This window comes from Schistocerca serialis, chromosome 2 (genome assembly GCF_023864345.2).
Source record: "Schistocerca serialis cubense isolate TAMUIC-IGC-003099 chromosome 2, iqSchSeri2.2, whole genome shotgun sequence".
In the NCBI taxonomy this organism is placed as follows: domain Eukaryota; kingdom Metazoa; phylum Arthropoda; class Insecta; order Orthoptera; family Acrididae; genus Schistocerca; species Schistocerca serialis.
Genome location: NC_064639.1, coordinates 817,821,264 through 817,847,457, shown reverse-complemented (window position 1 = coordinate 817,847,457; position 26,194 = coordinate 817,821,264). Strand labels below are relative to the sequence as shown.

The following is a 26,194-nucleotide window of genomic DNA, read 5'->3' as shown; positions in this document are numbered from 1 at the left end:
TCAGACACCAAGTAAATGCAAACTTTTTAAATCAAACTATAGAAAATCCAGGATGGAATGTAACAATATTATGAAAAGGATATTTGCTACTTACCATATAGCGGAGATGCTGAGTCACAGGTAGGCAGGCACCACAAAAAGACTGTCACAAAATGAGCTTTTGGCCAGCAAGGCCTTCGTTGAAAGTAGACAAAACACTCGCACACACATGACCAAAGTCTGGCCTTAGCAGCCACAAACTTTCGCCTTGTATGTGTGAGTTGTGTGCGTTTTCGACAAAGGGCTTTTTGGCCAAAAGATCACTTTCTGACAATCTTTATGTTGAGCCTATCTGTGACCCGGTATCTCCACTAAATGGTGAGTAGCAACTATCTTTTTCAAAATATTGTTGCCAACTTTTTAAATGTTTCATAACAAAAAAGGGGGATAGAGACAATTTTCAACATCTTAAAGCTGGCTAGGAATTAACAGTGGCGCAGGCATGTGAATTTAAAAAAAATTGAATGATATAAGTCAGTTACTTGCATGTGCACCACCTACACACCATAACTATTTTGAAAGCCCTCACATGAATAATGAAGAAACTGGAGATCCTGAGCCACTTTATTAGTGTTGTGACTACAGTTAACTAAAATATGTTGTTTCTTTGTGAGTGTGTTATACATACTGCATTGTAATTTATGTATGTTTGAAGATTTAGTTGCCTAGTATTCAATTTTTTAATGCAAAAGAAAACAAAACATTTTATCTAGTTACTAAATTGTGGATGAAAACTGATGTTGTCACACTGTGAATGTTTCATCATTATTGCAGTAACTGTTTAATCTTTCTTGTGTTTAGAAACTTTCGTATATTATTCTCCGATGTATTATAATAAAGAAGTTTTGCAAGTACTTTTGATGATGAGCATTCAACCACAAAAGTAGGGACAATGTTACAAATAAGAAGTTTTCTGGGACTGACCAAAAATTTTTTACACATAGATCATATTGTGTAGCTTAACAAATACTATAACCATCTGTAGAAAAAGTTACAGTTAAATCCATTGTGACATACAATTTGTAGATTCAACCAAACATATAACATGCAATAGCTCAAAACTATGCTCTTGTGGGTTAGCACTTTCTTCCACCGACCCCTTCAAATCATAAGCTATGCAGGAATCAGAATGTCTTAAATGAAATTTTGAAGTGCTTCTCTCTGAATCCTGACATTTCACAGTACAAAATTACAAAACTATGAACCTGATACAGCATTTGAACAAATGATTAAAATCCACTTGCTATGTAATCTTCATCTTCTTATTCTTGACTGTGTTTGATATTTTGTCCTCTTGCTTACTTTTCCCACCTGAAAAGGTAAAGAAATTGGGGAATTAAGTGTTATGGCATGCTCTGTTTTATTTTATGAAGATAAAGAGATGAAAAAATAAAATAAAAAAAATATTCAAAATGAAAGCCAGGAGAAAATGCTTTCTACTGCCAACCAATAAAATTTCAACACCAGGTAGAACAGCAAACAACAAATTTTACTTATTGCCTGTGTACAGCACGGTAGGAAGAATGCATTTTAAAATTTTTATGTGATTTACGGGTGTCCACCTTTGTAGCTCAGTGGTTAGTGTGTCTGGTTGCTATGCAGAGGAACCAGGTCCAATTTCTGGTTCTGCCAGGTATTCTACCTCAGTGGGAGAAGTGTTATGGGGTGCACTCAGCCCTGTGAGGGCGATTGAGGAGCTACTCAAATGAGAAGTAATGGCTCCAACATCAAGAAAGCCGACAACGGCTGGGGTAGGCAGACATGAGGCCACTCCATACCACATCCAATGATGCTGTTGGCAGCAGATGACGCAGAGGTCATCAGTCGGTCAGTCCTGACCGTCAGACATCATTGCCAGAATGCGGAACTTTGCTTTTGCTTTGCCTGATTTTGAGGTACACAATGTGCAAAATTTATTTACAGAGCAGTAACAACGGCGCTGCCCGAGCTGGACATCAAATAGAAATGGATGGCAGATACGCGTATCTCATTCCATGCTGTTACAACTGTATGCCACAGTGTATCAGTCACTGTGCTTGGCAAGTGAGTGCCATGCTAGTCTCTTGGCAACTCGTGAGCAGGTGACTTCAATGGCTGAGAGATTTGGAGAACCTGCTGGTCAGAGCAGCAATCAAACACCCTCAGTCTCGAGGTAGGTTACGACACCATGTGCAACTTCACTGAAACCTCGAAGGTAAGGCAGCGTTACCATAAAATATGTAATGTTTGGTGACCAAATTACAGTGTAGGCAAATCAGAGGTGATCATGTTGTGCACACAATAGCACAACAGCACACAATAGCACAACATATCATCATGTCACATGCTGGACCCTCAACAACATGACAATGACAAATGCACCCTGGCAATGTTCATTCTACTCAGATACATCCATCATGATGATGTGTGCACAACTAGTACTTGTTTCAAAAGATGATTCAGTGCTGTTCGTGAGTCAAGGGTTGTTGGGCATATTATTGTTCGCACTTCTCTCTCTGCTGTAGTGTGAAGGGAAGCCATAACAATAACCACCAAGTCAACAGTCTGTGGTGCTCCAGATGTCATCGCCCTATCTGTGTGGCTACTTCCCGCAAACAAACCCATTTCCTGATTCGAGGCATGTGATGTGACTGTATGATCCTACACAGCCAAGCAAAAAATGTGTGTGTCCTTTTGGTTAGTAGTCACATTGGCTGTTGAGATCCTCCATGGTGTGGATTATGGCACTCCTGAACCAACTGATCCATATTTGTATGGCAGTCATGGGATCCCAACCAACACAAACAACAATTATCATATAACTATAGGCCATAATCTCAGCAGGAATCCTGCTGCTGTTGAATTCCGAGATGTACTGGTAGATGCTTCTTATTCTTAAACAAGGCACAAAAAATCGTCTCACAAACAACCAACATTCAGATGGGATACAGAATATAAGTTGTGCTGTTGCATCAAAATGCTAATGATATGCATACCCAAACACACCAGTTCAACATCTGTTGCGTACCACAATCACGACATTGCAGTTTTAATGGTCAGAGGTGAGCCATCAAACTCCCTTTAATTCTTGTTGCTTACAAAATATTTACAGTGGCAAATTGTTATTAATTAGTGTTTTTTTTTAACTTTATATATAAATGAAGAATTGGCTGACACTATACTAAATTATGGAGAATGATAGCAATGGCAGAAATAGTAACAGCTGTTAATACAGTTATGAAAAGCTTCTGGCTGTTATTTTATGAGCCCACTGAGAATTTTTATCAGAGAGAAAGTAGATTATCAACATCTTTATTACACAAAAAATCCAAAGTGTGAGATGCCTCACCTATATGTGTGGCCTGCAGGAGTGATGTACCCTGAGACCATGAAGGCCAGTTGTTTGAAATTCCCTTGATTCTTATTCAACTGAAAAAGGTCAGAGACTGAATGAAATGGAATAAAATCTCCATTTCAGGAAAAACTAATCTGTGACCGGCAACTAGCATGTAACTTGGCTACTAGTTTGATCTTGGCATATCCATCAAACTTACTAGATACAGTGTGCATGGTAATATAAAGTCCTTGGTGGAATATAAATAATAGAAGGACTAAAGGCAACAATTTGCTGTTTAGATGAGGCATTAAGTGGCCAACAGTCACATACAACAAACAGGAAATATTACTAAGCTTTCAGATTATCTCCTTCTTCAGAGCTAACAATACATATTACACATACAACCACACAGTTACATTTTCCAGGCTGAGTATATTTAATCAGCACCACAGATCATTTAAGCTGAGGGGTTGCATTGGGAGGAGTGAGCATCAGGTGAAAAGAGGCTGGGAAGGGAAATGGGTGGGCGACAGCTGTGCAGGAAAATTAGAAAGCACACTGGATAGGAAAATGGCACCAGTGAGCTCACTTAGGTAAAAGTAGGGGAACTAGTGAGTGGCACACAATGATGCGGAAGAGAGGACTGTCCACCAAGATGAACGGCCACTGCTAAACTATGGCCAAGAGCAGAATTGGCCAGCCACTCACTGTTGAGCACAACACAAGCTGAACTGCTGTGACTGTTTCATAACCTGTGTCATCTGGATTCCCCCCCTCCCCACACACACACACACACACACACACACACACACACACACACACACACACACACACACACACACCTACAGTTGCTTATCTGAACTATACAGATGGAAACTGTACTTACAATATTCCTGATCTCAACTTCCACAAGCCCCTGCCTCTGCCCCATCTCCATGCCCGCCACTTCACTCATTATGCACTCTTAATCCCCCCCCTCCTCCATGCCATTAAGCACTGCATGCATTACCCCCTGCCTGTAGTCAAAATGAGCTAACCAATACCACACTCCTATTCCATGCCTGTTCCTCTCAATCGTCAGATAACATTCTCTGAATTCCTCTCTGTCCTTTCCTTCCTCTGTTCGCACACTATCTGATAAATCCATCATCCCAGCCGAGTTACACAATGTAGTCATCTGGACACTCAACGCCTCACAGTATATGGTGAGTTATTACTTTATTCCTTCCATCATATATTGGTATGTGTGATTCTTATGCCTTTCTATAAAGGAAACAACTATGTTAAGGAATTAGGCTCCCAGAATGCATCTTTGATGTGTCTCACAGGACTGTCATCACTAGCATCAATGGTGCACCATTGGTATATGGATATGGAGAGCAGCACACTATTATGCAGGGTTGGCATCAATGCAATTTAGTGTGGGTATTTGTCACTGTGAACACATCATTCTTACATCATTGCTTTATTGGGTCAGAAAAATCAACAGATGTGTCTTGGACATATCCCCATCATCAGAACATCGGTCACATGGAAAATAACTGTCATGGAAGTACAAGCTCAATGAGTACATGACAGAAATATTTAAGAACATTCGCAATTAATTAAGTTTACACGCCATACAAGTGGCCTAATAGAGTGATGTTACAAGTGGTATGTCCACTGTATAAAGTCTTAAAAAATGGCAGGTTTGGTGGAGCATCATGTAGCTGGTAAGTTACTATGAAGTGACTAGATTACCAAATTGTTTATAACAACACAGACAAATGCTTCAGAAACACTAAATACGTGCACGAAACACCATTGGATAGGTCTTGGAAGACAGCTGCAAAACAACCATATCTATTTTAATACCGAACACACAATACACAGCGGTGACAAAAGTCAAGGGTATCTCCTAAAATTGTGTTGGGCCTCCTTTTGCCCAGCATAGTGCAACAACTCTACACGGCATGGATTCAACAAGTCTGCCTCTATAATTCTGAAAATGTTGCTGGTGCAGGATTTTGTGCATGAGCTGACTTCTTGATTATGTCCCATAAGTGTTTGATGGGATTCTTATCGGGCAATATGGGTGGCCAAACCATTTGCTTGCATGTTTTTCAAGCCAATCATGAACAATTCTGGCATGGTGACATGGCGCATTGTCACTCATAAAAATTCCATCACTTTTTCAGAACAAAGTCAATGAATGGCTATAAATGGTCTCCGAGTAACCAAACTAATGATTTCCTGTCAATGATCGGTTCAGTTGGACCAGAGAACCCTGTCCATTCCATGTAAATACATCCCATACCACTACGGAGCAACCACCAACTTGCACAGTGCCTTGTTGACAGCTTGAGCCCATGGTTTCATGGGGTCTGAATCAGACTCGAACCCTACCATCAGATCTTACCAACTGAAATTGGGGCTCACCTGACGAGGCCACAGTTTTCCAGTCATGTAGGGTCAAACCGAAATGGTCATCAGCCAGGAGAGGTATTGCAGGTCATAATGTGCTGCTAACAAACGCACTCTTGCTGGTTGTCTGCTGCCATAGCCCATTAATGCCAAATTTCGCCACACTGTCCTAATACATATGTTCGTCATATGTCCCACATTGATTTCTGCAGTTATTTCATGCAGTGTTGCTTGTCTGTTAGCTCTGACAACTCTATGCAAATACCATTGCTTTCAGTTGTGAAGTGAAGACTTGCGGTCACTGCGTTGCTGTGGTGAGAGATAATGCCTGAAATTTGGTATTTTCCTCACACTCTTGACACAGTGGATTGCGGAATATTGAATTCCCAATGTCCCATGCTGCATTAGCTCCAACTACCATTCCAAGTTCAAAGTCTGTTAATTCTCATCATGTGGCCATAATCAAGTTGGAAATCTTTTCACATGAATCACCTGAGTAGAAATACCTTGTGTACACAGTAGCACCGCCAACTGTATATGTGCATATCACTATCCCATGACTTTTGTCACCTCACTGTAATTGTTATAAGTTATTTATTCAAAAGTTGTTAATATTTAATTAGCATGAATGATTTGTTCTATTACTCAAGTTTGTTTATGCATGTTAAATACGAATTTTTATAATATAGCGTTTGTAAGATTGATATTTGAGTAGAAGAGTATAGCAGCTGCAAGCTGAATAAAGTTGTGTGTTTGACTAGCTCTTGTCATTCCGTTTTGCAGTGTATAAATAAATATCACAGCTGATTATTCTGCAATGTTTAATGTGTAACAAAGTAATAACTGTCTGCAAATTGTCTAAAGAAGGTAGGCTATATATGAGTAGTGTTCAGATGAAAAGGTATTTGAAATTTGCATATGCTTCTTTGGGATAACGTAGTGAGGCATCTAGGGACATGGATATAGTCTCATCACCTCCATCAAAAAGATTAAAAAAAATTGCCCTCAGCAGGCAAAGTGATGCTCACCATCATTTTTGATGCCCGAGGTACGATACTCATCGAATTCCTTGAGCACAGGGAAAAACCATTAACAATGACATGTACACTCAGTAGCCTATGCAAGTCCATCAAGAGCAAACGGTCTGGGCTGCTCACAGATGTAGTGACTCTGCTCCACAATAATGCATGTCCACATGTCTCCAACATCCCACAAAGGGTAAAGGCCAAGTTCAAGTGGGAGCAGCTTGAGCATCTGCTCTATAGCCCGAACATGCTACTCTGTAAATACCATGTGTTTGGTCTACTAAAAAGACATCTCAAAGCTAAATGCTTCAACTCAGATGACGAACTGAAGGCCACAGTGGAGAACTGGCTCCTGTCACAGCCAAAGGAATCTTTAGGCTCGAGAAACAGTGGGATAGTTGTGCCTAAGCTTATTTCTGTGGAAAGACTTCAATTATATTCACAGTGTTATTTCATACCTTTTCTTCTGAACACCCCTCATGTGTCTGAAGTATGTAAAGATTTAAAATATGAACTTATGAGAATGGTGGCCTAGATCATGATGCTTACATGACTGTAGTCGTACATCATGTGAAATAAATTTTAATTAGGCAAGCAAGGCATAATTCATGGTCTTTTGATGTTTGTGTCTGGCTGTGCAAGGCCACTGATAAGATCTGAGCAGCCAGTGAGCCGTGTGTGTTTAAGAAAGTAATTGAAAAGTGGGGACTAGTAGAGGTATCAGTGACTGAAGTTTGCTATGGTGAATTGGTTATTGTTCATAGTCTTGAATGAACTTATTGAACTTCAGGAATTTTATTCAGTTTGAGTTATTTAGTTGCACTAATTGTAAGCTTTGGCTTACATTCATCAATGCCTGTGAATGCTAGGTTAGTTATTTCATCTCTTATTGCTTCACTGTGTTTAAAGGTTATCCTGTGTAAACCCACCATTCGAAGTAACTTGTGTTTGATCTGAACAAAATTATATTCAATTTAATCCTGCGGTTAGGCTACATCATTAACCTTTCTTAATCCCTTTATTTAATAATCTATTTATTTATTTGTGTGCTTTTGTAAACTATCCATTGAGTGTCTGCTAGGCACATCATATGAGTAATCAGTACTATTTTAGGGGTTTAAAGCAAAAGTGTATGACCAAACCCCTAATTTGTGGACAATCCATATGCAGGTTTAAGGTTGTGTACTCCCCATCTTAGGGTTAGGTAGTAATAAATTATTGGTCTCAACTGGTGATCAATTTCACAATATTTATCAGTTAATGAAACCTACAGTGTAATTGTAATTGTTTGGTCTCGTCTGGGATTAAAACGGTTGTAGCTAGTAGCATTGCCTGTATGGCCTGTATTTGATCTACAAAAGAACTTGCGCTAACTTGGACCTGCTGAGGTCAATATGAGCAAGCAAATTCAAGCCCTAAGAACATTGTATGTGTGTAATGTCTTTTGTTTTATTCTTGGTCTTTGTCTAGTTCATTTTGGACTGTCTGTGATAACACATGAGTTTTATGTTGCACGATCATTCCCGTCTAATAAAGTGGTTACATATCAGTATGTGCATCTTATTCCACTTGCTCACCACACTGGTGACCTGTGACGACCGCACAATTTTTATGGACTCAAGAAATGTGCAGCATTACCTGACAACCAAGTAATGAACACTGATACTCAACAAAGGTTATTGGGACTTTTCACTTGTACTGATTGTGTTTCTTGTGGTTTGTTGGGTGCAATGAACAAAACGAACACTATATATAAATGAAGCTGTCAATGGGCTCGATTCTTCTCTCACTCGTGTTTAAGAGCACTTAGATCACACAGATCACTGTTCTGTCATACCTTCCTCGGATTGTGTGGATTTCTTTATGGAGATGAGCAAAAGAGACCAATACAAACAGGTGTTCCTGGACTTGCATCAGATTTCTTTGTGCAAGTACTGATTGTGTTTCTCGTGGTTTGTGGAGTGCAATGAGCAATATGGAACACTATATACAAATGAAGCTACAAATGGAAATGATTACAATTTTCCTCTCACTCATGTACAAGAAAACATGGATTAAGCAGATCACAGTCCTGTCTTCTTCCTCAGATCATGTCCAACTAGTTCATCAGGCAATTTATTCATAAAAGTTTAAGTGGGTGCGGAGGGGGTGGCGGGGTGGAGAGGGGGGGGGGGGGGGGGGGTGAGGAGGAGGAGGAGGAGGAGGAATGTCTTCACAGCCCTGTACCATCTACAGAACATAGTGGATCCAGTGGATGCCGGACAATACGTTGTGGGCAATATAGGAAAGTGAATTGCCTCATGTTACTCAAATGTTCTTGACTGCAAATGAAAGACTCATGTAAAGAAGACCCAGGTCATAGCAATCTATAAAAAAGGTAGAAAATCAGACACACATAATTATTGGCCAATTTCACTGACATCAATTTGTTGTAGAATCGTGGAACATATTTTGTGTTCAGACATAATGACCTTTCTAGACTCTTGAGAAGCTCATCTGCAGAAACCAGCATGGTTTTAGGAAACAGCGGTCATGTGAGACACAGCTGGCCCTCTTTGTGCATGATATACAACAGGCTCTAGATACCCGCTACCAGGTTGGTGCCATATTCCTCAACTTTCGAAAGGTGTTTGACTCAGTTCTGCACTGTAACTTGCTCCAAAAAGTGCACACTTATGGTCTATCCGATGACATATGCGGCTGGATAGAAAGTTTTCTAACAGACAGAGAGCAGTATATTGTCCTGAATGAAGAGACTTCAACAGAAAAAAGCTTAACAGCAGGTATGCCCCAGGGCAGCGTAATAGATGTGCTGCTTTTTACTATTTACATAAATGATCTGGTTGATGGAATTGACAGTTGCATTAGACTGTTTACTGTTGATGCTGTAGTCTACAGGAAAGTCGTATCACACGAAAGTTGTGAACAAATCAATGAGGATTTGCAGAAAATAAATGTGTGGTGTAATGACTGGCAATTATCTCTCAACATTAGTAAGTGTAACCTACTGCGTATAATAATGCAAAAATCCCCATTAATGTACGAGTACAAAATAAATGCCCAGTCTTTGAAAGCAGTAACACCCATCAAGTATCTGGGTGTGACTATTCGAAATGATCTCAAATGGAACAATCAGATTATACAAGTAACGGGTAAGGCGAACTCTAACAGGTAAGGCGAACTCTAGACTGTGTTTTATTGGTACAATCCTGAAGTAATGCAGTCCTTCAACAAAGAAAATTGCTTACAATACTTTAGTTCGTACAGTCTTAGAGTACTGTTCATCTTTGTGGAGCCCTTACCAGTTGGGTCTGATTCAAGAGATTGAGGAGGTGCAAAGAAGAGTGGCAAGATTCGTGACTGGTACATTTAGTCATCATGAGAGCATTACAAATCTCATAGAAAGTTTGAAGTGGGACACATTTGCAAGTAGACGATGCGCTAAACGTATGGGGCTGCTCGCTAAATTCCAAAATCCAATCTTCACCAATGATGTAGAGCATATACTATTACCATCTACTTTCATATTGTGCAATGATCACCATTCAAAGATAGGGGAAATTAAAGCTCGTACTGAGGCACCCAGATAGCTGTTTTTCCTTTGCGCGATCTGCGAGTGGAACAGAGGGGAGGAAATATGACTTTGGCATGAATAGTGCCCTCCTCACACACCGCTTGGTGGCTAGCAGAGTATATATGTAGATGTAGAATGTCAGACTACAGATCACCATCAATGTTTCCACACTCTAAGATGGACACTTGCTATCCAGAAGCCACCAGCAAGCAACACCTAAGGCAAACATATTCAGCTATGACAAGCATTTGGCAACCAAACAGGGCCAAATGCATCCAGTGTATAATGATGCACCTTCCATGGGTCATCACTTCCTGGCTCCCAAGATTCAATGCTATCAGCTGTATATAATGGACTTGCTACTGCCTGATACCACTAACAGCTCTAATAACAAGTGACTGAGAGCTGAGCACAGGGCACTTTTCTGAGAGGACTGCCATTAGACATGTCAAGAAGGGTGCATACAGCTGTACCAAAGGATCTGTATTCTGCTATTAGGTTGGTGATAATGCAAAGAAATAGACATGTCAGCAGGGAGAAGAGGTAGACGTGGAGTATTTTGAGCAAACATTGTGTGTTACAGGTGCGGACGAAAGAGGCTTTTACAGAGGCAGTGTTGCCAAACACATGGAAATAGAGGAAATGGAGGGTTACCGCGGCAGAATTTTGGTAATGGATGTATTGGTGAACGAGGAAGTGGCAAGCAGCCGTTAAACACAAGGGCGAATCCAAAGTTCACCCATAGGTATTCCTGTTAAAATCAGATGCAATGAATACATATGCAGAGGTGTGGTGTGCAGTAATGGATGTTGTAAGAGGCAAAGAGTGCAAGTTTTTGTTGGGCACAGGGGTGCATGTGTCGGTTAGCAGCAGACACATAGTGGACTGAAACCAATGGAACTCACCATGCTATACTTGACGTGAGGCCAGGGATAATAATGTGAGACAGTTAGGTTCAGTGGAGACAAATTTTTGTATGTGGGCTGTTTGATTTATGCAGTGTGGAGGTAGTACCGCATGTGTGTGAGGGCTACAGCAGGCAATGTAGAACAGTATTTAGCAGAATGACATCCCAGCTAGAGGAAGCTGTTGACAGTGTAGAACTGTAGTGAGGGACATCTATTGTACGGGACAAACCAGTTGAACCATGTAAAACTGCCCTACGGCTTGATTCACATGAATATCAGTTGGCACCAAGATGTTGCTGTGGGTATGTTAAGTGTTGCAGAGCCTCTGGAAAAGAACAATGAACTTTATCCAGCAAGTTATTTTATTAAGGTAAGTATTATATGCATACAAGAAAGGTATATATATAAATATTGAAAATCATGGCACCAAGAATGTAAAGCTGAGTAGGGGATATTGATACCAAGTTGAGACATTCTGGATGTGAATGAGTGGTGCATGAAGAGCTTGAACCACAAGCAACTGCGAGCTGCCATTAAGGCTGCATTACCTAGGAAAGTGGAGCACCTAAAGGGAACAGATAAACAGAGCAGATGGTAGAACTATTGTTCTAATTTGAGGATTTATTTTTTCAACAGTGTCCACTGACAGTAACGTCTGTGACTCAACACTGAATACCAACAGGAAATGAAGCACAAGTATACCAGAAATATATCGCATGGCTGTGTATTTGCAACTGATTAGAGCAGGTTTTATTAACCAGCAGTTAGCTCATAGGATAATAAAATAGAGTGGCAAGCCGTGGAATGCTGGAATCGTGGTTGTTCCAAAAAAGCCAACAGATGGTTCTAGGCTATACAGGTTCTACTGTGATTACCATCACCTGAACAGCAAGGCCATAATGGATGCACAGCTCATCTCCAACATTACTGGGACCAGAATGAGATTTTCACTCTGCAGCGGAGTGTGCGCTGATATGAAACTTCCTGGCAGATTAAAACTGTGTGCCTGACCGAGACTCAAACTACTGATAAGACGTCACCGCACCAGTTATCAGCGCCGTTGCGCAACCGAACTGAGTTTTTCTGCAACACGGTCCTAGTAAAACTAGGGACCGTGTTGCGCAACCGCCTCGTTCTGCGGCTAAGTCCCGCTGTGTGCGTTCACCGTATGCCGCTGTGTAAGGCGGGTGACCTTGAGCGGCACTTAGCCGCAGAACGAGGCGGTTGCGCAACACGGTCCCTAGTTTTACTAGGACCGTGTTGCAGAAAAACTCAGTTCGGTTGCACAACGGCGCTGATAACTGGCGCTGTGACGTCTTATCAGTAGCAGCATCCGGTACTGAGGCAGCTGCACGCTCATTCGACTCGAGGCAGCCGCACGCTACACATCGCCATGCCGTAACGACGCAGAAGATACATGAGGAGGAGCAGATTGCCAGTGTACAAGACAGTGTAATTGAAAAAGTGTCCACTGTCTTGTACACTGGCAATCTGCTCCTCCTCATGTATCTTCTACATCGGTACAGCATGGCGATGTGTAGCGTGCGGCTGCCTCGAGTTGAATGAGCCTGCAGCTGCCTCAGTACCGGATGCTGCTACTGATAAGATGTCACCGCGCCAGTTATCAGCGCCGTTGCGCAACCGAACTGAGTTTTTCTGCAACACGGTCCTAGTAAAACTAGGGACCATGTTGCGCAACCGCGTCGTTCTGCGGCTAAGTCCCGCTCAAGGTCACCCGCCTTACACTGCGGCATACGGTGGACGCACACAGCCATAGAAATATCCTTTCTTTCAGGAGTGCTAGTTCTGCAAGTTTCGCACGAGAGCTTCTGTAAAGTTTGGAAGGTAGGAGACGAGATACTGGCAGAAGTAAAGCTGTGAGTACCGGGCGTGAGTCGTGCTTCGGTAGCTCAGATGGTAGAGCACTTGCCCGCGAAAGGCAAAGGTCCCGAGTTCGAGTCTCGGTCTGGCACACAGTTTTAATCTGCCAGGAAGTTTCATTACTGGGACCGTTGAAAATGTGATTACCATAAACTGGATGCTGACCCAAAGACTGTCCAACAACAGCATTTTCAGTACCATGGGACCACTATCAGTTCAAGAGAAGGCTGTTTGGATTGAAAACTACAGCTGCAAAATTTCAGAAGTTATTAGAGCGTGTGTTGAGAGGTTTGAAACTGTGTCAGTGTCTACTTTACTCAGACAATATCACTGCTTTCTCAGAAGACATGGAGCAGCACAAACAATGTCTGAAGGAAGTGTTTAAGATATTGAGGACTTCACATCTGCCATCCAGCACAAAGATTAAATAACTACAATATTTTTGGGGGATCTCAAATTACTACAGAAAAGTCATGAAAGGCCTTGCTGACATAGCATGACCACTCCTGCAGTTGCCAAGGAAAGATGTGAAATTCATATGGACAAGAGAGTGTCTGTGCACTTGAAGAATTAAAAGTATGTCTTGACATCTAGCCCAGTTATACACTCCTGGAAATTGAAATAAGAACACCGTGAATTCATTGTCCCAGGAAGGGGAAACTTTATTGACACATTCCTGGGGTCAGATACATCACATGATCACACTGACAGAACCACAGGCACATAGACACAGGCAACAGAGCATGCACAATGTCGGCACTAGTACAGTGTATATCCACCTTTCGCAGCAATGCAGGCTGCTATTCTCCCATGGAGTCGATCGTAGAGATGCTGGATGTAGTCCTGTGGAACGGCTTGCCATGCCATTTCCACCTGGCGCCTCAGTTGGACCAGCGTTCGTGCTGGACGTGCAGACCGCGTGAGACGACGCTTCATCCAGTCCCAAACATGCTCAATGGGGGACAGATCCGGAGATCTTGCTGGCCAGGGTAGTTGACTTACACCTTCTAGAGCACGTTGGGTGGCACGGGATACGTGCGGACGTGCATTGTCCTGTTGGAACAGCAAGTTCCCTTGCCGGTCTAGGAATGGTAGAACGATGGGTTCGATGACGGTTTGGATGTACCGTGCACTATTCAGTGTCCCCTCGACGATCACCAGTGGTGTACGGCCAGTGTAGGAGATCGCTCCCCACACCATGATACCGGGTGTTGGCCCTGTGTGCCTCGGTCGTATGCAGTCCTGATTGTGGCGCTCACCTGCACGGCGCCAAACACGCATACGACCATCATTGGCACCAAGGCAGAAGCGACTTTCATCGCTGAAGACGACACGTCTCCATTCGTTCCTCCATTCACGCCTGTCGCGACACCACTGGAGGCGGGCTGCACGATGTTGGGGCGTGAGCGGAAGACGGCCTAACGGTGTGCGGGACCGTAGCCCAGCTTCATGGAGACGGTTGCGAATGGTCCTCGCTGATACTCCAGGAGCAACAGTGTCCCTAATTTGCTGGGAAGTGGCGGTGCGGTCCCCTACGGCACTGCGTAGGATCCTACGGTCTTGGCGTGCATCCGTGCGTCGTTGCGGTCCGGTCCCAGGTTGACGGGCACGTGCACCTTCCGCCGACCACTGGCGACAACATCGATGTACTGTGGAGACCTCACGCCGCACGTGTTGAGCAATTTGGCGGTACGTCCACCCGGCCTCCCGCATGCCCACTATACGCCCTCGCTCAAAGTCCGTCAACTGCACATACGGTTCACGTCCACGCTGTCGCGGCATGCTACCAGTGTTAAAGACTGCGATGGAGCTCCGTATGCCACGGCAAACTGGCTGACACTGACGGCGGCGGTGCACAAATGCTGCGCAGCTAGCGCCATTCGACGGCCAACACCGCGGTTCCTGGTGTGTCCGCTGTGCCGTGCGTGTGATCATTGCTTGTACAGCCCTCTCGCAGTGTCCGGATCAAGTATGGTGGGTCTGACACACCGGTGTCAATGTGTTCTTTTTCCCATTTCCAGGAGTGTAGTATTTCCAGACTTTCAGAAGAAGTTAATCCTTCTGTGTGACTCATCTAATCATAATTTGGGATGTATTTTAAGCCAAGAAATTAATGGTGAAGAGCACCCTGTAGCCTGTGTGTCGAGACGACTGAATGTAGTGGAGAACTATTCAATGACAGAGAAAGAAATCTTGAGGCACATTTATGGTGTCACATATTTTAGTGTTATGTTAACAGGGGAAAATGTGAGTAGTGACTGACCTTGCTGCTTTGAAGTGGTTACTGGGACTGTAGACCCCAATCTAAAAGGCTGACAAGATGGGCCCTGAGACTTTGTGAATTTGAGTAAAAAGTAGTATACGGGCCAGGGAAGAGGCATGGGAATGCAGACATGTTAAGCAGGAAGCCAGCAGTGTTGAAAATTCTGGGTTGTGGTCTTGCAGAGTGGCAGGCAGTGCAGTGCAGTCACTGACAGTGACTAAACAGTACAGGATGCAATCACGGTTTAGCACATACGATGGACTTTTGTGTAAGGAAACAAGGATAGGGCCACAGGTTTCAGTGAATCTGAGGAGAATATTTTGGAGAAAGCACATGATCATGTGTTATCTGGTCATGGAGGGTGCAGAGCAACAAAGGAAAGTGGCTGAGTGATACTGGTCGAGAAGAAGAAAAATGGATGTAGATCAATATGTAAGGAAAGGCATACAGTGTGCACAGTGAGCTGACTTGAATTGTCAGTGAGTGCCACTGTAGAGGCTACCGGAACCATCAAAACCATTTGAAATGGTTGGGATTGATGTATTAGGACTGTTCAGTCATAAGCAACCAGAAAACCAATTTGTATAAACAATAACAGATCATTTTTACTGCTATGTGAAGATGGGTGATATACTGAATCAGCAGGAAGTGACAGTCACAAATCAACGGTTAGCAACTGGATGTTGAAGTCTGGAGAGCCAGGTATGTTGTTGTTGTTCTTGTTGTGGTCTTCAGTCCTGAGGCTGGTTTGATGCAGCTCTCCATGCTAATCTATCCTGTGCAAGCTCCTTCATCTCCCAGTACCTACTGCAACCAACATCCTTCTGAATCTGCTTAGTGTATTCATCTCTTGGTCTCCCTCTACGATTTTTACCTTCCACGCTGCCCTCCAATGCTAAATTTGTGATCCCTTGATGCCTCAGGACATGTCCTACCAACTGATCCCTTCTTCTAGTCAAGTTGTGCCACAAACTCCTCTTCTCCCCAATCCTATTCAATACCTCCTCATTAGTTACGTGATCTACCCACCTAATCTTCAACATTCTTCTGTAGCGCCACATTTCAAAAGCTTCTATTCTCTTCTTGTCCAAGCTATTTATTGTCCATGTTTCACTTCCATACATGACTACACTCCATACAAATACTTTCAGGAACGACTTCCTAACATTTAAATCTATACTCGATGTTAACAAATTTCTCTTCTTCAGAAACGCTTTCCTTGCCATTGCCAGTCTACATTTTATATCCTCTCTACTTCAACCATCATCAGTTATTTTGCTCCCCAAATAGCAAAACTCCTTTACTACTTTAAGTGTCTCATTTCCTAATCTAATTCCCTAATCACCCAACTTAATTCGACTACATTCCATTATCCTCGTTTTGCTTTTGTTTATATTCATCTTATACCCTCCTTTCAAGACACTGTCCATTCCGTTCAACTGCTCTTCCAAGTCCTTTGCTGTCTCTGACAGAATTACAATGTCATCGGCAAACCTCAAAGTTTTTATTTCTTCTCCCTGGATTTTAATACCTACTCCAAATTTTTCTTTTGTTTCCTTTACTGCTTGCTCAATATACAGATTGAATAACATTGGGGAGAGGCTACAACCCTATCTCACTCCCTTCCCAACTACTGCTTCCCTTTCATGCCCCTCGACTCTTATAACTGCCATCTGGTTTCTGTACAAATTATAAATAGCCTTTCGCTCCCTGTATTTTACCCCTGCCACCTTTAGAATTTGAAAGAGAGTATTCCAGTCAACACTGTCAAAAGCTTTCGCTAAGTCTACAAATGCTAGAGACGTAGGTTTGCCTTTCCTTAATCTTTCTTCTAAGATAAGTCGTAAGGTCAGTATTGCCTCACATGTTCCAATATTTCTACGGAATCCAAACTGATCTTACCCCAGGTCGGCTTCTACCAGTTTTTCCATTCGTCTGTAAAGAATGCGTGTTAGTATTTTGCAGCTGTGACTTATTAAACTGATAGTTCGGTAATTTTCACATCTGTCAACACCTGCATTCTTTGGGATTGGAATTGTTATATTCTTCTTGAAGCCTGAGGGTATTTCGCCTGTCTCGTACATCTTGCTCACCAGATGGTAGTGTTTTGTCAGGACTGGCTCTCCCAAGGCCGTCAGTAGTTCTAATGGATGTTGTCTACTCCCGGGGCCTTTTTTCGACACAGGTCTTTCAGTGCTCTATCAAACTCTTCACGCAGTATCATATCTCCCATTTCATCTTCATCTACCTCCTCTTCCCTTTCCATAATATTGTCTTCAAGAACATCGCCCCTGTATAGACCCTCTATATACTCCTTCCACCTTTCTGCTTTCCCCTCTTTGCTTAGAACTGGGTTTCCATCTGAGCTCTTGATAATCATACAAGTGGTTCTCTTTTCTCCAAGGGTCTCTTTAATTTTCCTGTAGGCTGTATCTGTCTTACCCCTAGTGAGATAAGCCTCTACATCCTTACGTTTGTCCTCTAGCCATCCCTACTTAGCCATTTTGCACTTCCTGTCGATCTCATTTTTGAGGCGTTTGTATTCCTTTTTGCCTGCTTCATTTACTGCATTTTTATTTTTTCTCCTTTCATCAATTAAATTCAATATTTCTTCTGTTACCCAAGGATTTCTACTAGCCCTCATCTTTTTACCTACTTGATCCTCTGCTGCCTTCACTACTTCATCCCTCAGAGCTACCCATTCTTCTTCTACTGTATTTATTTCCCCCATTCCTGTCAATTGTTCCCTTATGCTGTCCCTGAAACTCTGTACAACCTCTGGTTTAGTCAGTTTATCCAGGTCCCATCTCCTGAAATTCCCACCTTTTTGCAATTTCTTCAGTTTTAATCTATAGTTCATAACCAATAGATTGTGGTCAGAGTCCACATCTGCCCCTGGAAATGTCCTACAGTTTAAAACCTGGTTCCTAAATCTCTGTCTTACCATTATATAACCTATCTGATACCTTTTAGTATCTCCAGGATTCTTCCATGTATACAACCTTCTTTTATGATTCTTGAACCATGTGTTAGCTGTGATTAAGTTAAGCTCTCTTCAAAATTCTAACAGACAGCTTCCTCTTTCATTTCTTAACCCCAATCCATATTCACCTACTATGTTTCCTTCTCTCCCTTTTCCTACTCTCGAATTCCAGTCACCCATGACTATTAAATTTTCGTCTCCCTTCACTACCTGAATAATTTCTTTGATTTCATCATACATTTCGTCAATTTCTTCGTCATCTGCAGAGCTAGTTGGCACATAAACTTGTACTACTGTAGTAGGCATGGGCTTCGTGTCTATCTTGGCCACTATAATACGTTCACTATTGTGTTTGTAGTACCTTACCCGCACTCCTATTTTTTTATTCATTATTAAACCTACTCCTGCATTACCCCTTTTTGATTTTGTATTTGTAACCCTGTATTCACCTGACCAGAAGTCTTGTTCCTCCTGCCACCGAACTTCACTAATTCCCACTATATCTAACATTAATCTATCCATTTCCCTTTTTAAATTTTCTAACCTACTTGTCCGATTAAGGGATCTGACATTCCACGCTCCAGTCCGTAGAACGCCAGTTTTGTTTCTCCTGATAACGACGTCCTCCTGAGTAGTCCCTGCCCGGAGATCCAAATGGGGGACTATTTTACCTCCAGAATATTTTACCCAGCATGATGCCATCATCATTTAACCGTAGAGTAGAGCTGGATGCCATAGGGAAGAATTATGGCTGTAGTTTCCCCTTGCTTTCAGCTGTTTGCAATACCAGCTCAGCAAGGCCATTTTGGTTGATGTTACAAGGCCATATCAGTCAATCATCCAGACTGTTGCCCGTGCAACTACTGGAAAGGCTGCTGCCCCTTTTAGGAACTACATGTTTGTTTGGCCTCTCAACAGATACCCCTCCGTTGTGGTTGCACCTATGGTACGGCTATCTGTATCGTTGAGGCACGCAAGCCTCCCCACCAACAGCAAGGTCCATGGTTCATGGGGGGAGGTATAATAATTATGAACTAGGACGAATTTCATGTCAGACTTATTGAATGAGCTCTGTCGGTTATTGCATGTGGAGAAGTTAAGAACTAGATCTGTTCAGCTACAGACTAATGTTAGAACAGAATGGGTACATAGAACAAATGGGCAAATGTTAAGTTACTACATGAACAAACATCTCATCAACAGGTATACTTATCTAAGGTATGTCAAGTCAGTGTATAATTTGAAAGTACATGTGAGTACTGGGTTGTCTGTATATGGGGTGGTGTATGGTCTGTAAATGCCAACCCTGTTCAATTTGATAAAGACAAATCTGGAGGCTCAGTAAGCAAGTTTGTAAACACAGTACAGGAAGTAGGGAAATGAGTATATAAGACAAATACAAAGTGTTAGAGAGGCACGAGAAATCAGAGACGTATGGTATATTAAGTAGGACAATGGGTGATGTTCTCCAGTCCTTACATGCCAAAAGGGATGATGAAGAAGTCATCACAAGGTATCAAGGATCCTATCAGGTGGAGGAGATTTCTTTGCCAGTTAACATGAAGCTTCAGATGCCAACAAAAATGATGATAGTACGTGTTGCAGGTCTACGATGTTTTTGAGGAAGTCTGGAGTCGATACCAGAAGTTTCCAAGGAGTAGTCAGAGAAGAACACAAGAGAAAGAAATGCAGGAAGAGACAAGAAGATTTGGTTGAATATGTGCATGAAATACGGTATTTATTAGGATAAAGAAGGTGAGTGATGTTTGCCAAGGATTTCCTTTGTTTATATGTTTGCATATGTATAGGATTACAGTGAATAAGTTATGTTGTTGTTGTTCTTCAGTCCAAAGACTGGTCTGATACAGCTCACCATGCTACTCTATCCTGTGCAAGCCTCTTCATCTTGAGTAGATACTGCAACCTGCATCCCTCTTAATCTGCTTACTGTATTCATCTCTTGGTCTCCTTCTATGATTTTTGCCTGCCATGCTTCATACCAGGACTAAATTGGAGATCCTTTGATGCTTCAGAATGTGTCCTACTAACCAGTTCCATCTTTTAGTCAGGCTGTACCACAAATTTCTTTTCTCCCCAATTCAATTCAGTACCTCCTCATTAGTTACGTGATTTACCGATCTAATCTTGAGCATTCTTCTGTAGCACCTCATTTTGAAATCTTCTATTCTTGTCTTCTCTAAACTGTTTATAATCAATGTTTCACATCCATACATGGCTACACTCTATACAAATACTTTCAGAAAAGGCTTCCTGACACTTAAATCTATACTCGATGTTAATAAATTTCTCTTCTTCAAAAAAACTTTTATTGCCATTGCCAGTCTACATTTTATATCCTCTCTGCTTCAACCATCATCAGTTATTCTGCTTCCCAAATAGCAAGACTCCTTTACTGCTTTAAGTGTCTCATTTCCTAATCAAATTCCCTTAGTATCACCTGTTTTAATTTGACTAGATTCCATTATCCTTGTTTTGCTTCTGTTGATTTTCATCTTATATCCTCCTTTCAAGATACTGTCTATACCATTCAACTTCTCTTCCAAGTCCTCTGCTGTCTCTGAGAGAATTACAATGTCATTGGAAAACCTCAAGGTCTTTATTTCTTCTCCCTGGACTTTAATTCCTACTACAAAATTTTCTTTTAATTTCTTTACTGTTTGCTCAATATACATATTGAATAACATTGGGGATAGGCTACAATCCTGTCTCACTCCCTTCTCAACCACTGCTTCCCTTTTGTGACCCTTGACTCTTATAACTGCCATCTGGTTTCTGTACAAATTGTAAATTGCCTTTCGCTCCCTGTATTTTACCCCTGCCACCTTAAAAATTTAAAACAGAGTATTCTAGCCAACATTGTCAAAAGCTTTCTCTAAGTCTACAAATGCAATAAACATAGGTTTGCCTTTCCTTAACCTATCTTCTATGAGAACTCATAGGGTCGGTATTGCCTTGCATATTCCTACATTTTTTCCAGAATCCAACTGATATTCCCCCAAGGTCAATTTCTACCAGGTTTTCCCTTCTTTTGTAAAGGATTCTTGTTAGTATTTTGCAGCCGTGACTTATTAAACTGATAGTTCAGTAATTTTCACACTTGTCAGCACCTGTGTTATTTGGAATTGGGATTATTATATTCTTTTTGAAGTCTGAGGGTATTTCACCTGTCTCATACATCTTGCTCACCAGATGAAAGAGTTTTGTCATGGCTACCACTCTCAAGTCTATCAGTAGCTCTAACAGAATGTTGTTGACTCCCAGGCCCTTGTTTCAACTTAAGTCTTTCAGTGATTTATCAAATTCTTCATGCAGTATCATATCTCCCTTCTCGTCTTCTTCTACGTCCTCTTCTGTTTCCACAGTATTGCCTGCAAGGACATCTCCCTTGTATAAACCCTCTATATACTCCTTCCACCTTGCTGCTTTCCCTTCTTTGCTTAGGACTGGTTTTCTATCTGAGCTCTTGATATTCATATAGGTGGTGCTCTTTTCTCCAAAGGTCGCTTTAATTTTCCTGTAAGCAGTATCTATTTTACCCCAAGTGATATATGCTTCTACATCCTTACATTTGCCTTGTAGTCATACATGCTTAGCCCTTTTGCACTTCCTGTCAATCTCATTTTTTAGATGTTTGTATTCCTTTTCGCCTGCTTAGTTTATTGCATTTTTATATTTTCCTCTTTCCTTTGATTAAAGTCACTATCTGTTGTATCATCCAAGGATTTCTACCAGCCCTCATCTTTTTACCTACTCGATCCTCAGCTGCCTTCACTATTTCATCTGTCGAATCTGCCCATTCTTCTTCTGCTGGAGTCCTTTCCCCTGTTCTTGTCAATTGTTCCATAATGCTCCCTCTGAAACCACCAAAAACCTCTGGTTCTTTCAGTTTATCCAGGTCCCATCTTTTAAATTCCTGCCTTTTTGCAGTTCCTTCAGTTTTAATCTGCAGTTCATGACCAATAAATTGTGGTCAGAGTCCACATCTGCCCCTGGAAATGTCTTACAATTTAAAATCTGGTACCTAAATCTCTGTCTTACCATTATATAATCAATCTGAAAGCTTCTGGTGTCTCCAGGTCTCTTCCACGTATGTAACCTTCTCTCACATGTTTTAAACCAAGTGTTAGCTATGATTAAATTATGCTCTGTGCAAAATTCCACCAGGCAACCTCCTCTTTCATTCCTTTCCCCCAGTCCATATTCCCCCCACTACTGTTCCTTTTGGAATTCCAGCCCCCTTGACTATTAAATTTTCAGCTACCTAAATCATCTGAATAATTTCCTTTATCTCATCATACATTTCCTCAATCTCCTCTTCATCTGCAGAGATAGTTGGTGTATAAACTTGTACTACTGTGGTGAGTGTGGGCTTCACGTCTATCTTGGCTAAAAAAATGTGTTCACTATGCTTTTCATACTATCTTATCTGCACTCCTATTTTTTTTACTCTTTATGAAACCTACTCCTGCATTACTCCTATTTGATTTTGTATTTATAATCCTGCATTCATCTGACCAGAAGTCCTGTTCCTCCTTTCACTGAACTTCACTAATTCCCACTATATCTAACACTAATCTATCCATTTCCCTTTTTAAATTTTCTAACCTACTTGTCCGATTAAGGGATCCGACATTCCACGCTCCAGTCCGTAGAACGCCAGTTTTGTTTCTCCTGATAACGACGTCCTCCTGAGTAGTCCCTGCCCGGAGATCCAAATGGGGGACTATTTTACCTCCAGAATATTTTACCCAGCATGATGCCATCATCATTTAACCATACAGTAGAGCTGGATGCCATAGGGAAGAATTATGGCTGTAGTGTCCCCTAGCTTTCAGCTGTTTGCAATACCAGCTCAGCAAGGCCATTTTGGTTGGTGTTACAAGGCCAGATCAGTCAATCATCCAGACTGTTGCCCCTGCAACTACTGGAAAGGCTGCAGCCCCTTTTAGGAACCACACGTTTGTCTGGCCTCTCAACAGATACCATTCTGTTGTGGTTGCACCTGTGGTACAGCTATCTGTATTGCTGAGGCATGCAAGCCTCCCCACCAATGGCAAGGTCCATGGTTCATGGTGGGAAGTTATATTAGTGTAGTGATTTTTTCTCTTATAGTTGTTGTATGTGAATAGGCTTGCTAATGGCAGCAGCCTTCTGGGAAGGGTGGTCCTAAGGTTGTGATACATCTAGGGCAAGAATGGAAAGAATGTGAGTTATTTCATTTTATCGCCTGGATCAAGGTGCAGGCAGTAGAGAATCATCACCTGGAAGGAGGAGTGCTGTTCTTCAAGCAAGAGGATGTGATACCTACCAGCAATCGGTGGGCACTGAAGGTGGTTTTTAATACATGGGAAATGCTGAATGAACTGAGGAGGTTGGTAGAAGCATTCAACAGACTTAGGTAAAGTGCGAAGAGTATAGGGGTACACAAGAAAGTGGCACAGGAGGTGATGAACTGCATAGATCCTACAAGCAACTACAAGAACAAATGACACAAGTAGTGGAAGTTGTGCCACATACATGGCAGAAGAGAGGATGGTTGAATGCTGGGGGTAAAATTTTGAAAACAGTGTTAGGAATGCCAGAGAAGAGTGATAGAGAATTAAACAAAGGTGTGGAAACAATTACAAAAATTTGGTGAGCGAAATAGGTCAGCAGAAGAAAGGCATGCTACACAGATAAGTGAAGTGCTTAATAACACATGGTTGTTCTGGAAATTAACTTGTAGAGTAATAGATTATGCTAAAGCATTGGAGGATGTGATGTATCAGAATTTGGGAGTGCTGCAAGCGTGGGTAAAAGTATGGGACAAGGGAATTGTAGTGACAAGGCTGTTACAAGCATTAGTGGGTAACATATGGGGGCATGCACGAGTGGTAGTGTCAAACTTGCAAGAAGCCATATATCATGCATAGCACGGACAACTGAGTGCTAATCTTTGTCATCTGAACAGTACCTGTTGTGGTTACAGGGAGCACAGCATGAGCAATCGGCTGAGTTAAGCCTGATTATGGAACTCAGTAGACAAAACATATCCTTCTGCTACCACATAGCATCAGTAGAAGTGGAAACTGATGAAGCACAATTGCACATTCTAATTCGATTCCCAGAAACAAGGAAACACACACCATTTAAGTTTTATGCCATTCACACATACCCAGTGAAATGGGAAGTTCTTGGGAAATTTGAGCAGTTGAGGATCCAAGCGGTATTATTAATTTTGGAAGATAGTAGCAGGTATGCAGTAATGATGGAGGAGGAGTTTCAACATTGTCGAAGGGGGGCAGTCATGGTGTGTCCAACCAGGATACTACAAGCCACCCAAAGCACATGTGCAGTACAGTTGTTCTTAGCCAGACAGAAGGAGCTAGACTGTCTGGGGATATTGCAGAACCCAGACTGCATTTCCACAAGCAGGTTTTCACTGGATTTACACCCACTTATGATGACATGGTAACAGTGGGAGTTGGTATAAGCATGAGAAGTTCATGGAGGCCAGACAGATTGAAATTAAATGAAATGTGTTATTGATCAATGGGACTACACGTGACGTAACATGGCCAACCTACCACATTCCACCCACGATTATGGAAATCATACAAGTGAACATCTCACAGCCACAGTTGTATTGGCTAGATGTAACTTTGGAATTATTGCCAGCATTGAATACAACATTCCTAAATCAAACATCCACCCCATGAACCATGGACCTTGCTGTTGGTGGTGAAGCTTGCTTGCTTCAGTGATACAGATAGCTGTACCATACGTGTAACCACAACGGAGGGATATTTATTCAGAGGCCAGACAAACGTGTGGTTCCCGAAGAGGGGCAACAGCATTTTCAGTAGTTGCAGGGGCAATAGTCTGGATGATTGACTGATCTGGCCCTTGTAACATCAACCAAATATATGGTGAGATAAAAGAAATTATTCAGGTAGTGAAGGAAGATGAAAATTTAATAGTCTTGGGGGACTGGAATTCAATAGTAGGAAAAGGAAGAGAATGAAAAGTAGTAGATGAATATGGAATGGGGGTAAGGAATGGAAGAGGAAGCCGCCTGGTAGAATTTTACACAGAGCATAACTTAAATAACTGCTAACACTTGGTTTAAGAGTAATGAAAGAAGGTTGTACACATGGAAGAAGCCTGGATACACTGGAAGGTTTAGACAGATTATATAATAATGGTAAGACAAAACTCTAAAAAATCAGATCAACAGGAAATGCAAAATGGCTAAGCTGGGATGGCTAGAGGACAAATGTAAGGATGTAGAGGCATATATCACTATACAGAAACCAGATAGCAGTAACAGGAGTTTAGGGGCATGAAAGGGAAGCAGTGGTTGTAAAGGGAGTGAGACAGGGTTGTAGTCTATCCCCGATGTTATTCAATCTATATATAGAGCTAGCAGTAAAGGAAGCAAAAGAAAAATTTGGAATAGGAATTAAAGTCCAGGGAGAAGAAATAAGAACTTTGAGGTTTGCCAGTGACACTGTAATTTTGTCAGATACAGCAAAGGACTTGAAAGAGCAGCTGAATGGAATAGACAATGTCTCAAAGGAGGATATAAGATGAACATCAACAAAAGCAAAATGAGGATAATGGAATGTAGTCAAATTAAATCAAGTGATGCTGAGGGAATTAGATTAGGAAATGAGACACTTAAAGAAGTAGATGAGTTTTGGTATTTGGGGAACAAAATAGCTGGTGATGGTCAAAGTACAGAGGATATGAAATGCAGACTGGCAATGGCGAGGAAAGCGTTTCCGAAGAAGAGAAATTTG

The 26,194-nt window shown here is 41.8% G+C and overlaps 1 protein-coding gene across 1 annotated transcript in view; it reads right to left on the bottom strand.

The window, feature by feature from the left end:
• Positions 1-948: 948 nt before the first annotated feature.
• Positions 949-26,194, bottom strand: part of LOC126458062 (cryptochrome-1) — a 75,229-nt gene continuing 49,983 nt past the window's right edge. Inside the window, exon 10 of the mRNA XM_050094862.1 lies at positions 949-1,350. Coding sequence (XP_049950819.1) covers positions 1,283-1,350 — 68 coding nt within the window. The 3' untranslated portion in view covers positions 949-1,282. The remainder of the gene's footprint in view (positions 1,351-26,194) is intronic.